Source organism: Petaurus breviceps, unplaced genomic scaffold, assembly GCF_028583685.1.
Source record: "Petaurus breviceps papuanus isolate PSGF00001 unplaced genomic scaffold, PetGlider_PUasm1.0 90731, whole genome shotgun sequence".
NCBI lineage: Eukaryota > Metazoa > Chordata > Mammalia > Diprotodontia > Petauridae > Petaurus > Petaurus breviceps.
The window spans coordinates 9869788-9885763 of NW_027187325.1; the positions used below are offsets into that span (position 1 = coordinate 9869788).

The following is a 15976-nucleotide window of genomic DNA, read 5'->3' on the forward strand; positions in this document are numbered from 1 at the left end:
TCATTCCTTTGCAGATTCCACGAGAAAATTAATAATTCAACCGACACAGATCCTTAAAGTTTACAAAGATGGACAAAGAGATTGTAATCTGATGTAAGAGCCAAGGTGCTTCTGGGTGTGATACTGAGCCCCGACACTGCCACCTCCCAGGGAGAGGAAATCTGCTCACTAGTCATCAGAAAGGAGGACCCTAGATCCAGGGCTGGGACTTGAGAGGCATCTCCTTGTGCCACACAAGCAGGACTGAGGCCAGAGAGGCTAATATCTGTGTAAAGGTCATGAAGGTGGTGAGTTATGATGCCAGGACTCCAAAGCCAGCAGGCTTTCCCCTGGGCCAGGCCTGTTCTCCCTGCCCGGCAGTTCCAGACGGGGCTGAAAGGGACCTTAAGAGCTTATCTAATTTAACCCGCTCTTTTTAGACACTGACGATTACCGGAACCCAGGACAATTCACTGAACTGGGGCAGAAGCGGAACTAGAACCGTTATCCCTATCTCGGGCAAACCTTTCCACAACAGGGGACTCCACTCTTCCTTATGCTCGTAGAGAATTGAGAGGGCCTTGTGGTTTGTTTTTATCTCAGGATATAGTTTAACTCTCTGGTATCTGATGATGTTCTTCCTAAAACACCGGATTGACTTTCCCTTTGATGGCTGCCCTGCCATGGAACAGGGTGCGTCTAGAGACAGTATGCTGGTGGTCCTTCATTCTCAGAGGCTCACAGCCTCAGGGAGGCGATGCCAGGACTTCCAAGTGAACCGCTCTTAAGCGAGGGAGGGCTGTGCAAAGTCACCAGCCTCACTTTCTCCTCCAGAGCCATCTGGGTCCAGTGACCAGACAGGGATCAGGATGACTGGGGATGGCCCCAAATGCAGTGGGGAGACCATGGCCTTTTTAAGCCAAGGTCTTTAACAGGTCTCAGTGTGACTGAAGCAATGCTCATTCAGCAATTAAGGGTAGGTAAGAAATGAGGCAGAGAATGGCCTCTATTATGTAGCCCAAAAATTTAAAAATCATTCTAGGAGTGGAAGGCTGAAATTTAAGGAGGGCAGTTGTAGCAGGGCCTAAAGAATAAGGAAAATCATGAGGATGCCAAGCCTCCACATAAAACGTTCCAGCTTCTGCCTGAAGACCCCGATTTCCTCATTTTAGCTGATCAAAAAGAAAGTGGGGTTAGATGACTTTTCCAAGGTCACACAGTGACATAAAACGAATTAGTATAAAGTTTTGACCATAATTTTGCCAGAAGCAAGTTTGTTTTGAAAGAAAAGAGATAAATATTTTTTAATTAAGGCTTTCCATGTAGAAAGGTCTAAGATTCCATGCAGCAGCTTTCACTTAAAGGATTAGTGAAGGCTAGAAGGGTTAGAAAAGAGCAAAACACATCCTTTTGGGGGAGAAACCTACCACAGAAGGAGGGTTAGACCTTTCTGACTGCCTTTCACAAAGTTACTGAACTACAATGCATTGGCTTCCAGTCACAGTATTTCCCCAGTTTCTCTTGGTGTCAAACTTAGAAACTCTTTTTAAAGAAAGAACTTTTCCCCAGGTACTCCTATCATAATCATCACCACCTAATACAATGATTAAGATCCCAGATTTTGGGGTGGCTAGATGGCACAGTGAATCCAGGCACCAGCCCTGGAGTCAGGCGGACCTGAGTTCAAATCCAGCCTCAGACACAAAAACTAGCCATGTGACCTTTGGGCAAGTCACTTAACCCCAACTGCCCTCCAAAAAGCGAAAAAAAAAAAACCAAAAGATCCCATATTTCTTCCTTCTTTTTCTCTTCATCCCCTTGCCTTCCAAAGCGCATTGCTTAGAATCCAATGCTGGGCAGGGAAGAAACAGAACAAGAGATTTGTGGGCTTTTTTGTTTAGGACCCCACCAGTATAAACTAATGACACTGAAGAACCGACAGCTTCAAGACTTGCTGACATTTCCAGCTGCTTTCAAAAGGAATGGATATTAAGCCCTTTCTCCCCTCTGAAGGCTGTCATATGAAACAATTCAGAGGTTCATCGCTTCCTGGCTTCCTCATGAAGCAGGAGAGAAATAAAATTAGCACAGCAGGCAGATGCCTGTTTGAGGTTGTGCAAGATAGGCAGGAAGAGTGGCTCATTGACTGTACTGGAGTGGCTCTGGGGAGCAGCAAGGCTGTCCCCTCTGGGACACAGTGGATGAGGCATGAGGCTTAGGGCAAGAAAACACCCTTGGTTTCCATGAAACATTACATAATGGTAAAAATGTTTTTTCCATTTTTTTCCACCCATATCTTGGCTCATCAGAAATGGCGATCCACCTTGAAATGGACTGAAAATGGATTCAGAAGAAATTTCATTTAATCAGTCACCATACGTGTTAGAAAATTCTAGTGTAAACATTTCATAAAAGATTTATTAGAGTGCAGTCACAAATTATAGTTCTTGTTCCAGTGTACAAATACGTCTCAGTGTCTCTAATACAGGTCAAGAAAAAATTCTAATCGTGGTAATACAAAGTGAAGGGTGCACTTGAGATTTAAAAAAACAATAAATTACACTTTGAGAGCTACTACCGAGCTTTACACATATAAAAAGTAAACATGAAATAGTTAAGTTCTGATGACAGTCTAACATGTCGAGGGAAGATAAAAAAGGACAGGGAAATCAGTCCATTTGGGAAAACCTGGCTATGACAAAGGAAAATGACAAGGAATGTGGATTAGGGACTTGTAAACTATGTTTTCTTTTCTTGAGGCTTCCACTACTGGGGAAGATGAGGATAAGATTCAACTCTGCTATCTGTCTACATCACAAGTTCTGCCACTCAAAGTTTCTCAGCAGGTAACCAGGCAGCCTTTTGTAGGGGAGGAAGAGTCAGAATTACTGAGCATACCTCTAATCATGCAAGAACCAGTGCTTCAAATTCCAAAGGAACACAGGGAAAAGAAGAATGGTGCTATAACAAATGTGTATCTTTCCATCTGCTGGAGTCTGAACGCCCAGCATCTCAAGAGACCTAGCTAGGTAAGGCTGAACAGGGACAATGAGACCAGAGGAAGTCAAAGAATTTTAAAGCTTGATGGGCTCTTGAACGTCACTCAATCTTGGCTCCTTTATTTTACAGACAAGGAAACTATGGCCCAGTGAGGCTAAGTCTATTAATTGCCTAAGGTCACCCCACTAGTTGGTGGCAGAGTGCTGACCATAATTTGAGTTGCTTTGATAAGTAATTATGACATTCTTTGCATTACACTACGCTGCCAACTCCTTCAATAACAGCTCCCCATTCCTTTCTAAAGAGAAATGGTATCTTGGCTTTGTTTCTGTAGGTCTCTTGCTTGTACACATTAATTAGGCTTTTGTATCTATCAAAGTGAGAGCCAATCAAGAGCTCCTTCACAACAAGATCTCGGGGTGACAAGCTGATGAAGATGGAAGCCCCCAGCCAGAACTGAGAAATGCATGGGACGAGAGCTCTGAGCCTTTCTTTTCCGCTTGGTTAATGACACAATAATTGGGTCACAGTAAAGGAAAAGGAATCGGGCTAAGGTTAGAGATGCAGTCCAAACAGGACAGTACTTCCAGAATCCTTCAAAAACCATCTCAAATTTTAGAAGAGGGCCTCCTGAAATTTAAGCAGGTTCAAAAAGCAATGTATGGATTCACCTAACCAAATGTCTGTGTTCCCAATAAGATGGCATTGTAAAAATGCTGTGCCCTCTTTTGTTTCTGAAGGTTAAACTAGTTAGCCATCATTGATAAGGGATTTTGAGTTGCTTTTAGATGGTGAACAGAGCACACATAACAGACACCTACAAATCTCATTTTAAAGCACTAATTTCTCCCCTTCCTCCAGCTGTTAAAAAGAATGAAAACAGAGATATCAACTTAGTATAGCAACCAAGGATCCCCAGTAAAGAAGTATACTGGGTTCTATACATACACAAACTACAAAAGAATAAACAATAGACACAAAGCCAACCAGTCATCCATACAGGATAAGCAGGCCCCTGGATAAAAGCCTTTAACTGCCTTATTAGAGACTCTGCACAAATGGAGGAGCCCTTTGAAACAAACCATCATAAAGATGGCAGAGAGGCCTAACGGGGACGGAAAACTCCCAACAATCTCAAGAGAGGCTGGAGTTTTCTGTGTCAGCAGCAAGGCAGCTGAAAAATTCTTAAATTTGACAATGATGATTTTATTCTTCAGAAGGTGGGGAGGGGCTCCCGTTCTGGATCTAATTTTAACAAACAAGGAAAAAATTGTTACTATAACTCTTGATCAAGGACTCAAAACCTGACATAGTCTGATACCTAGGTACCCTTTCTCAGAATGTTTTTAAATGTATAGGATTACAAAGGAAATTATACTGAAATACAGTTAACTAGACATTTTAAAAAGTTTATGGACTGCAATCCCCTCTTCCTTCCCCCTCCCCCTATTAAAAATATTTGTCTTATATTTGGGGAAAGAGATCAGAGAAAGTACAGGGAAGTCCTGAGGCAAACAATTCTACAGAGGAAATCTGCCTAAACAGAATGAGAAATTTTCATGAATGAAATTCTAACTATGCAAATGATTCTGATGAGGAAGGAAAGGAGGAGCTGTCTAAGGATACCAGTACGGAGACAAAAGAAACTCATGGAACAATTTGGTTTGTTAAAGACACTGAAAGTTCCTTTCCACATATTCTATTGATATAACTGAATATTCCTGTGCTCTAGGAAATGACAATAAGACAGATTCAGAGAACCCTGAGAAGACTTGTATCTGTATCAAATGATGCTGATAAAGTGTAGCAAACAAAACAACAATTTATATGATTAAAAAAATGTAAAGAAGGGAAGCTTTTAAAGACTCCAGATCCCTTAACAATGTAATGATCGATCCTTACTCCAGAAGACTCATAAGGAAGCATGCTTCCCACCTCCTAACTGAGGTGCAGAATGAGACATACATTTTCAGACAGGCCAATGTGTGAATCTGTTTTGCTTGATTATACATATTTGTTACACAGAAGAGGTTTAAACTTTTTTTTTAAAATGTGAACTTGTATAGTTACCAATATGATCATTTCCATATACAAAAACCAAAAAAAGAGAATAACATCGAAAACCACAAATTATGTACAGCTTGAATTTTTTAAATGTACATAATGAATTAACATAGTAATTACAATAGGACCTGTTTCACTGTGTGTTTCTGAACTTTCTTCCATTTTCTTCTGTAGCTATGTGTTTCATTAACTTTTTTTCTCCTTCGTCATAACTATTACAACCCCTTTCTGAATAAAGTCTTCCTTGCCCCAAGTAAGATGAACTAAATGCTTTCCCTACCAGAGGGAGAAAGGGGTGGGAACAGGGATGGCGGGTAGTAACAGTGATACAAAGACAAAGAATATCAATGACACATTAAAATACACAGAGAACAGAAGGAATTTCAGGAGACACTGACAAGCGGGACAGCAATGGTACAATCATATCAAATTTAACATGTGCTTCAAAAAAAAAGCCTGTATGTAATAGTCAAAATTTTACATACAATCTTCTTTATTTTCTTTGTATATGGAAACGTTTATGTCAAGTTCATTAAAAAAAAAAAGACATAAAAGACAGCCGTGAGGACAGACATGAGAATGACTACAAGAGTGGAAAGGCCCTAAAAAACCCTCAAATATCAGCAGCGTGAGGTTTAGAATGCATGACCCAAGGCTGACAGAGAACGCCAAGACTTTTTTAAAAGGGTTTTTTTTTTTTTAATGCCGATGCAACAATAACGGATGGAGAAAGAACCATTAGGTCTTTTCTAAACCATTTCATTCTTCTTTTTTTAGCAGGATTGGGGAATATCCAGGATAAGTGACGGCACAGTAAGAGAGCATGGAGCCATCCTCAATGAGTCTGGAAAACAAGCCTCAAAGGAATTGCTTCCCAGGCATATCCTTTGGGCCAGCTGAACACCGGTTGCTGTGGTTGTTGAGATGTTCTCAGTGATCTCTGAAATCTGTGAATGGGTAAGACGCCAGGATAGGATGGTGGCAGATAAAAGGGGAGAGTTTTCAAACTTGAAACTGGACTGTGGAAAGGAAGGAAGAAAGGGAGGGAGGGAAGGAAGGGAGGGAGGGAGAGAGGGAGGGAGGAAGGGAGGGAGGAAGGAAGGAAGGATGGAAGGAAGGAAGGAAGGAAGGAAAGAAGGAAGGAGGGAGGGAGGGAATGTTTATGAAGTGCCTTCTGGGTGCCAGGCACTGTGCTAAGTGCTTTACAAATATCTTATTTGATCCTCACAGCCCTGAGGATGCCATCATAACCTCCATTTTAAAACTGAGGAGACTGGGGCAAACAGAGATTAAGTGATCTGCCCAGGGTCAAGAGCTAGACACTGTCAGAAATTAAATTTAAGGAGTGTCTATTTCTGAACCTTCTTTTATATTTTCTTCTGCATATACATGACCTTTTTTTTGCTTTGTCATTAACTATTATAATCCCCTTCCTCATATAATTCTTCACTGTCCCAAATAAAGCAAAACTAAATGCATCCCTATCGGAGGTGGGGGCACTAGCAATAACGATGATGCAAAAAGGAAAGAACATCACTGAAACACTGAAATACAGAGGGCTCAAAACACTCAAATATACAAAGTACAAAACATAGCAGGTACAACTGAAGTGTTCATACAAAAAGTATCTTCAGGTTTCAGTAGACTACAAGCTCTGTTTGACTCAACAGTGTGTAAAGTTGCTTAAAATTTTAAAAAGCCCAGAGTTTTAGGAAGCACAGTGCAACACCTGTCAGATTAGTTAAACTGATCAGAAAGGAAGATGACAAATTCTGGAAGGGATGTGGAAAAGCAGGGACTCTAATGCACTGCTGAAGAAGCTGTGCTCTAGTCCAGCCGTTCTGGAGAGCAATTTGGAATTATGTCCAAAGAGCTCTCAGAACTGTGTATACCTCTTCCCAGCAACACCACTCCTAGGCCTACATCCCAACGAGATCAAAGGAAATGGCAAAGGACCTATATGTACAAAAGTATTTATAGCAGCTGCTTTTATGGAAAAGAATTATCAATGGAGAGGATGCCTATCAGGAACAAGCTAAGGTTAGAATGTGTTAGAATTCTATGGTGCCCTAAGAAATGGTGAGGGAAATGTTTTCAGAAAAACCTGAGAAGATTTATACGAACTGATGTAAAGAGAAGTTAGAACCCGGAGAACAATACACACAGTACAGTAATCCTGTCAAGAGAATCTGATGTGAAAGTCTTGGGAACGCTGATAAACACAATGACCAACAGTATAAAACATGCTACCCCGCTCCGAACAGAGCCAACTGCTGGATTCAGCATGCAGACTGAAGCCTACTTTTTTTTCTTTTTTGGACATGGCTAATGCAGGAATTTATTCTATTTGACTATACATATTTGTAATCGGTTTTGTTTTTCTTGCCTTCTCAGTGCATGAGGGATGGGGAGAAAGGTGTGAGAGAATCTGAAACTGAAAATAAAACTGAATTTAAAAAGAAAGAAATTGAGAAGACAGGAAACACGCTATACAAGGATCAGATGAAGAAATTACTGTATGTTCACTGAGGAGTACAGAAAGTTTAGGGGAGTCAAGTAGATAGTATTGTTTAGTCGTTTCAGTGAGGACTAACTCCTCATGACCCAATTTGGGGTTTTTGTGGCAGATACTGAAGTGTTTTGCAATTTCCTTCTCCAACTCATTTTACAGGTGAGAAAAATGAGGAAAACAGGGGTAAGTGACTTGCCCAAGGTCACACCGCTAGTAAATCTCTGAGGACACATTTAAACTTAACTCTTCCTGACTCCAGGCCTGGAGCTCTATTCACCAGCAATCCAGTTACCCCCATCAAGAAGATAAAGGGCTTTCAAATGGAAAAGCAAAATGGCTATTAATTCCAGATAGGAAAATTCCAGTTCCACAAAAGGGAGGGAAACACTTAAAGCTATCCAAAATGGAATGGGGTTCCTTGGGAGGTAGCTGAATTCCTCTTATTAGAGGTCTCTGAATATAAGCTAGCTTCTGTCTGAAGACCACTTGAACCTATTTTAAAAGAGTTCCTATTCAATAGTGTGTTGGAATAGATGATTTGGACGGCAATGTGGTACAATGGAATGAACAACGGACTTAGAGTCAGAGGACATAGGTTTAAATATGCTGGTCATGTTACTTATTCCCTGTGTGACCTTGGACAAGGCACTCAGCCTCTGGGGGCTGCAGTTTTCTTATTTATAAAATGAGCGAGTTACACTATTTGCCTCTGAGGTCCGTGCCAATTCAGATTCTGTGAAATGCAATTTCTCAGGAACAATTTGAAGTAACATATGTGGGAAATAGATTTCCTCAAATTATACAGGTTATATCATATTTTAAGATTCTTGAAAATGAATCAAGATGCATACATTTTCTTATCTTTGTAACTAATGGGTTAACAAGTAAAAAGCAAAAGCCAGATCTGCCAGCTGGAACCTGTGGGGGACCCTGTGGCTGGCACAGCTTGCCTATCATTTTTGCTGACCTCAGCCTGTTATCACTGCTGTAAATCACATCCAAGTGGCCTTCCAATTCAAGAATGTGAACAGCTTTCTAAGCTAAGCTAGAATAATCAAACAAACTACTGCCCCGGCTCTTCTCTTCCTCTGAATATGAAAACATGTCCTCATTATTTCTGATTCAAATTCATTAAAAAAACTTCATCAATATCTCTTTTTAGAGATCTTAGATAATTGTATGGGAACCTCATCTTGCTACAGAAACCTCAATCAATTATTTCGGACTGATACTTGGTCATGATGATTAGAATTTGGGGGGGGGGGGGGAGCAGGGGAATCTAATAGCCTGACCAGAAATTAAGCTACTTGTTTAAAAATGTTACTAGCCTGTCTTCCCTCACAAACTCTCCTCCTTTTTGCTTTTCTCCTAGTTGAGGAGAAAAGGGAAGTCTGAAGGAGTTTTTTCCTTTTACCTCATGCCATTTTTTTCTACAATCTTAAATTCTAGATACACCCTTCTAGATAGAACCTTCAGAGTGACATAATCAGAGGCCTTCCTTTCTACCCACCTACAACACACAGTCCTCATTGATCATGCCTACAAGACACTGACTTTTCTCATTCCCAGTCTCTCCCATCAACACAGGCCTTCAACCACTGAACCCAGACTGTCAAGAACCAGAGGCTATTCAAAGTGACACAAATTAACAAGAGCGATAATGCCAAAGGTCCTGGTGGTCGCAGCAGCTGTAATCTTGCTTCCCACCTAATTATCCCCCTAAATATTAAGTGCCTACTATATGTAAGGCATTATAAAATTCACCTGCCAAGTCTAATAATTCCTAGGGAATGCAGATCTCCGTATTTAAATACCGCACAGCGAGATGCAAACATTTTTTTAAAACTGTTGCCAAATCTCCGGATAGTTTAGAATTCCAATGAATCTTAAGAAAGCCTCTATCTTGACTGGGTAAGAATGTGTGAAAATGAAAACACAAGGGCTAGATGATTTCCTCCCAGCTACCCTGCTCCTGTGTTTTAATGCATCCCCTATAATAAGCTATTTTAGTAAGACGGATATATGGGTTGTGTTACATAACTTGCGGTGTGATCTAAAGCAAGTCATGGCAGCCTTCTGGCTTTAGCTTTCTAATCTGTAACCAAAAGGACTGAACCAGATGAGCTCTAAGGGCTCCGTCCTGCTGCAATGTTCTATGATTCTATGGATGGAAAATATAGGCTATTTAACACATCTCAGCAACTCAGTACTGTAGTCTATGTTCCAGCACCTCCAGAATTAATCACGAATGCCACTGAAAATGTGAGTGTTTGCCCAATTCGATATTCCCCAGGCTAAATCCCAGATTCCAGAGTGTGGCACCTACTTTCTGGAAACCCTCTAAATAAACTTGATGACTAGTCAGCAAATTTATCCTTAAGCCAAGGTGGTTCCTCTAGCAAAGTCATTTACAATACTTACAATGTCACTTACAAAAGAGTTGGTAAGAGAAGTGGTCAATGGGAAATGCCAGAATTTCCCTAAAGAAAGGCAATACTTTGTGCAGTTCAAGACGAGTCCTAACCTATTCTGCAAAGTGCCACTGTCTGTTCACTACGCACACATTGCTGGCAGAAGAAAGCATTTAAAATCAAAGTACTAAATGTTCTTTTAGGCTGAATGGTACAAACCAAGGCTAGCCCAAAAGATATATCCCTGTGCAGAATATTTTAGCATAGCAGCTGAAAAGGAAGCTTCTACAGTTATAGATTCAGACACCACCAAAGGGGCCGGCAGCTATTTCACTAGGACTGTTTCCAGTTCTCTCACACTCCTTTCTCCCCACCCCCTAGCCCAGTCCACCTGTGACTGCTCTTGGGAAGGCCCCAGGGCCTTCATTTTAAAGTGAATGAGCCCTGCCAGCTCTTAGGAAGCCTACACCCCAAGCAGGTGGGCATGAAAAGCCCCAAAGTGATTGAAAACTTGGGTTTTGGGGCTCACATGCCTGCTTGAAATAGGCTTTCTTCTTTAGTCTGATCTGTACAGGCAAGTGGGAGTACCAGGGAACCTTAGAAAAACCTAACAGTAAGATGACAAATTCTCACTAAAATGTCAGTTCATTCCTAGACTTGCAGTTCTTTCTAGATAGGGCTTAGAATATATAGCAGGTGTTCAAACAGTAATTCAGGTAATCATCAATATTCAAAAATTTACAAAAGAAAGGCCTTTAATGCAAAGTAGACCTCACATTTCTAGCTCCCAGCCCACATCCCAGTATTCTTCTCAAAGAGGACAAACTCTGATTTTATTCAGCTTATTCTAAAACAGACCTAGGCCCAAAAAGGGGCACAGATGTATCTGTGGCCTAAGTGTCCTCTCTGGGAGGCAGTCATACTTCTTATTTCCCTGAGTTTGAGACAGCAAGAGCTCACCATCAGATCTCCCAAAGCAGCAATTATGGGTAAAATAATCAGTAAATTCATCTGGCCTCTACTCGGCTCCTGGGGCCTGTCACGGCACCTTTAGGGTAGAACCTGTGACTTTTTACAATTGTGTCCTACATCTGAATAGTGTTGCTCTAACAGACAATAACGACAGCAGTTTTAATGACTCATTCGCCAACACTATACAAAAAAGATGAAGCAATTCACGCTAGATGGCGTGATCAAAGTAGTGGGTGGGTTAGATTGGAATGGGGGAAAGTACTTTCGTAACCTGAAAGTATTTCCAGATCCCTTCCCTCTTATACAAGCTGCTTATTAGATAAATACGCTCCCGTAAAACAATACAGATACAAGAAATGTCTGCACCAAGTCTCTTGATAGACACTAACCTACTCAGCCACAGAAAACAACTAATGCCAAGCAAAAAACAGATATCGCTTATTGTCCTTCATGTTAAAATCTGCGTAGTTCTTGTGAGGAAAGATGGCTAAGTGGACTAGCAATTGTCCTATAGCTCTATTAGGTCTGCTATACCCCCTAACCTCAAACTAGGATATTGGGTCAGGCAGAGTGGTAGGAAAATAAGACAGCGAGGTGATCTGGGAACCTTCAAAGTCACAGAGCAGGCGTCCTTCTGTCCTGTCTACCTACAATACAGAGCCCCTGTCGATGCCTCCAAGTCCCTGACCTAGCTGCTCTACCTTTTCCAGTTACTTCACAGAAGAAGTCAATGGCCCTGAAGAACATACAAGTTAAGAGGGATACTTATAATGAAGAAAAGAAAGAAAGCAGACAGCAGTAAGACTCCAAGTTTGCACGCTACCCAAGCTCAGCTGGGTTTTGTGCAGCCATGGTTACTCAACTCATCACGACCACCAGAGGGTGCACGGGTCCTCGTTTTTTCCTTCAGTCCCAAGGCCAGCAATTCGGTGCTGGGGTACCACCAAGAACATTTACAGAGTGCTGGGCCGGGCCTCAGCGGCAGAGACAGTGACAATAGCTCTTTTGCTGTCTTTGGAGAAGCTGGGTCAGAAGGGAGTTTTCCGACTCCTTGGGGACCCACACGGTAGAGCTGGGCTTGTCGGGTCCCCAAGGATGCGCAGCACATTCTGCAGCCGAGGTGTGGTTCTGTGGTTCCAGGACGGCCTCCCAGTGACGGGGGTGGGCAAGCACCAGCTCACAGCTCTGTTGTGAGCAAACATCTTCGCTGCTTCCTCAAGGCTTCCTCAGCCAGGGCCGGGACAGAGCTGCAAAGAGAAGACAGACAGTCAGTGCACAGCAGGAGCCGTGAGCGGCCTGGTGTTGCCTCCATCAGAGCCCGGAGCCATGCCTTGTGTTCGGGGCTGAGCGTCCGCGCACGTGCTGGCAGCAACCCTTCAGCATGAAGGACCTTCCTCAGACAGAGCATTTAAGTCACAAAACTAATTTCAACCAAGTTTTATTGAAGCTGTCTCTGCCTCCTCAACACTAAGTGCAACCCAAACTCCTCATGACAACTGAGGTCTCCAAAGCAAACGTGGCAGTGCACAGAGTGCAGCGGCTCCCCGGGCCACTGAGGGGGCTCAGGACACCCTTACACTCTTCAGGTGCGCTTCTGCCGTCCCTCGTGCCTGCTGCCTCTTATCTAGTGTGGGCCTGGAAATGAGAGGACCGAGATACTTAGGGATTTGTGTACAGAGTAAAAGGATTAACCAAGTCTCCTAGGGCCTCTTTAACAGCTGATGGGCACAGTGCTGAAGTATCATCATTGCCTCTTATGGCTGCTCAGAAGCCATGCTGGGTAACTCCCAGACTCCCAGACACTAAGAGTGCCAGACAACACTAGTGTTTGCTTGATTTCCTAGCCAAGGCCTCGGTTTATTGCTGCTATTTCCTTTCACACTTCCTCCAAGGACTCCATGTACAAGAGATGGAGAAATCCCCAGTTACTACGAGTCCCCTTGCCCAGAACCCCTGATACTCAACTGGGTCTTTCAGCAGCATTTCCCAAAGGGGCACATGTGAGCACACACGATTATTTAAGAAAGGCCAGAATTTACTTGTGCTCACACAGACTGTGGAAGCTATTAATAAAAATAAAAGTATTATTGGTTTCTCTCAAGATTGCAATTTCTTGACTTTTTTCTCTGAGAGAAAGAACTAAGGGTTTCTGCTGACCAAAATTCTCTATACCAGAAGCAGGCATCTGAGGGGGAGCACCAGGGGAAGGGGAGGCCTCCATTCTAGATCTGTCCCAGCAAAGGCAGAAGAACAAGGGCCTAAAACATGGAGAGCTATTCTCGGTACGGCTCCCATCTACAGTAAACGGCCAGGACTCAGTCACATCAATCTTATTCAACCTTGCAGTCTTTCTTTCACTTATGTTCATATACACCATGTACCTCTTCACACACAGTCCAGTCCCCAACCACAACTGGGACCAATCATTTCATTCTCCTCCCCGCAACCCTCCACCCCCTAGCAAGGGACAGACCCTCCCCTCCCGTGACCCAAACTGCCTATGGAAGCAGAAAGACAGACCAGCAACACCTGCTGCCTGAGCAGAGCCAGACTCAGCCCTTCCCCTTGGCTCCACTGCCCAGGCCCAAACACTGATCCTGACATTCCCCACTCCTGCTGGGGATAACTGGGAGCCTCATTTCCTGCTAACTCCTCATGGGAGGGGACCATTTGCCGGCCATTACTCCCAAATTCTCTGCCATTTGCTCTGCTACTTTCTTGTTCCACTATGAACTGAATGTAAATACAAACTCTCATTTACATGTGTCTCCTCCAATGGAGCCAGGAATGTCTCAGTTTTCTTCCATGTATCGCCAGCACTTAGCACAGTGTTTGGCATACAATAAATGCTTTATTAATGTTTTTTATTCCATTCCAACAGCTTCAATAGCTGTATATAAACTGCAAATGTGTATCAAGTCAAGGCACCACAATCAAGTTTAAGATTTCTTCATAAAGTCATATAAAGCTGCAGACTTAGCCCTTGAGAGAAGACAGCAGCCAAAGAATAAGTGGAGAACAATCGTATGCAGTTACACTCCACTGCACTCCCTCCCATTCTGAACAAGCAATAGGAAAAGATCTCACGTGGTCACAGCATCAACTAGGAAGGGCCCTGGCTGGGCCATCAAGGAGAGCACCTCGGGCTCAACACCTTCATCTTTCCTGTCCAGAGCCATTTCACTCCCTGAGATTCCATTGGAAAGAGTCCTGGTCTGCTGCAGGAAGACAAAACAAACCAAAAACACTGGAATCACAATGACCACAGCCAACAAGTGCTACCTACATGGCTGTCACTCATAGCCAAAGGTATCCCTAAGGAAAGAGTGGAAGGGAGCGTTAACAGGGTGAAAACAGGAAAGATATGTTCAGAATAATTTCAGCTATCAGGCAAGGCCCCTTACAGGATAATGCTTAACTACCCTGAATTCTGCATTCTCATCTGCCACTTCAGAGGCTTTTATGGATTCCTCCCAGCACCTCTGAGTATTTAAAGCACACAGAAGTGTAAATAATAATAATAACCCAGGTCACCCAAGTCACTGTGAAGTTTTGATCACAATAGTTAAAGTTTTCAGTTAATCCTAAACTTATCTAGCACCCACAGCACAAGTATTAACAACTCACTGGCACAATCCACCGGGGTGTAACCGAGGATAAGGAAGACACCTAAAGGAATAGAAGGAAAACATTTTTTTACTAAGGCACAAAAATCTTTCTCTAGTATTAAATGAAGACTAGAATAAGAAAAAAATCTTTAAAGTTAATAATCAAGTTTTTAAGGAAATGTTCCAAGGAGAAAATGAAATCCAAGATACCTCCCTATGACAAAAAACACAAATTACATGAGATATTGCCAGAGACAGAGCTGTGCCTGGTCAATAAAAACGTTGCACAGGCTTCCTATTAACTTAAAAGAGAAAATAATCTATGAATCAGGAAGTTTTTCCTGACATACAGCACAAAATTTTCTTTCCTAGAATTTTAGCCTATGGTAACTAAAGTCAGAAGAAGGGGGCCGACAGGTGGCACAGTGAATAGAGCACTGGCCCTGGACTCAGGAGGACCAGAGTTCAAATCCAGTCTCAGACACTTAACACTTACTAGCTGTGTGACCTTGTGCAAGTCACTTACCCCCAACTGCCCGACCTTCCCCCCTCCAAAAAGACAAAAAAAAAAAGTTCAAAAGAAGGACTTACGACAAATACACATAAACAAAGCAAGGAGAATAGGAGAAAGCACCTGTTTATATGGATAGTTTTCTAATTATGAATCACGGCTAAGGAAAACAATGAAGATCCTAAATACAGTTTATCCCAGTTTCAAAGAAACCTTTCTGTGTCTGAATTGGAGGATATCATTTTTCAATCAAGGGTCCATTTTGTCATCTGCATCTCTCTTTTGGCCTGGCACTGGAAAACATCAAATACCTGAGCAGCTCCTGCTTCAGTCTCCAAGTCAAGACACGTTATTCAGAGGTTCCACTGTTCCCCACAGGGAGCACTCATCGCAGTCAAACAATTCTACTTGCCACTAGCAAGCAGGCTTTTCTTTCCCTACCTTGTAAATCACGCCATTTCCCTCCTTCTATAAATCTAACTCTTTCTTTAGGACCTAGCTCAAAACCTACCTCAGCCATGAACTCTCTCCTGACCAGCTACAAAGGAGCTCTCCTTCCCCTGAATTCATCTGCTCTGCATTTACTGTATATACTGTATTTGCTTATTCCGGTACTGGGGAAGACATGAGGTATATCCACTATATATTATGAAATACAGACCCTGTTGTCCTCTAGGAGCTTGCAACCTAATAGGGTAGAAAAGGTGAGCATATGAAGTATGATAAAATAGATAGCAAATGATAACTCTATGAGACGTGTGGTTTAAATAATGTGCTAGAAGAGCTCAAAAAAGGGGAGAAATCACATCTGGCTCAGTTGTTACAGGATGACAAAAAAACTTTTCTATTTGAGATATATCATATCATATGTTCTTCCTACTGATTATTTTTTTTTAATTTTTAGCTTTTTGGGAGGGGC

The 15976-nt window shown here is 42.4% G+C and overlaps 1 protein-coding gene across 2 annotated transcripts in view; it reads right to left on the bottom strand.

Moving 5' to 3' along the window:
- Positions 1-2369: 2369 nt before the first annotated feature.
- The window catches only part of EPB41L5 (erythrocyte membrane protein band 4.1 like 5), a 133392-nt gene continuing 119785 nt past the window's right edge, over positions 2370-15976 (bottom strand). For both annotated transcript variants that reach the window (XM_069066911.1, XM_069066912.1), the window contains 3 exons: positions 14566-14607; positions 14026-14156; positions 2370-12185 (listed from right to left, as the gene is read on the bottom strand). In XM_069066911.1, the coding sequence (XP_068923012.1) occupies positions 12116-12185; positions 14026-14156; positions 14566-14607 (243 nt within the window). In that variant the 3' untranslated portion in view covers positions 2370-12115. The remainder of the gene's footprint in view (positions 12186-14025; positions 14157-14565; positions 14608-15976) is intronic.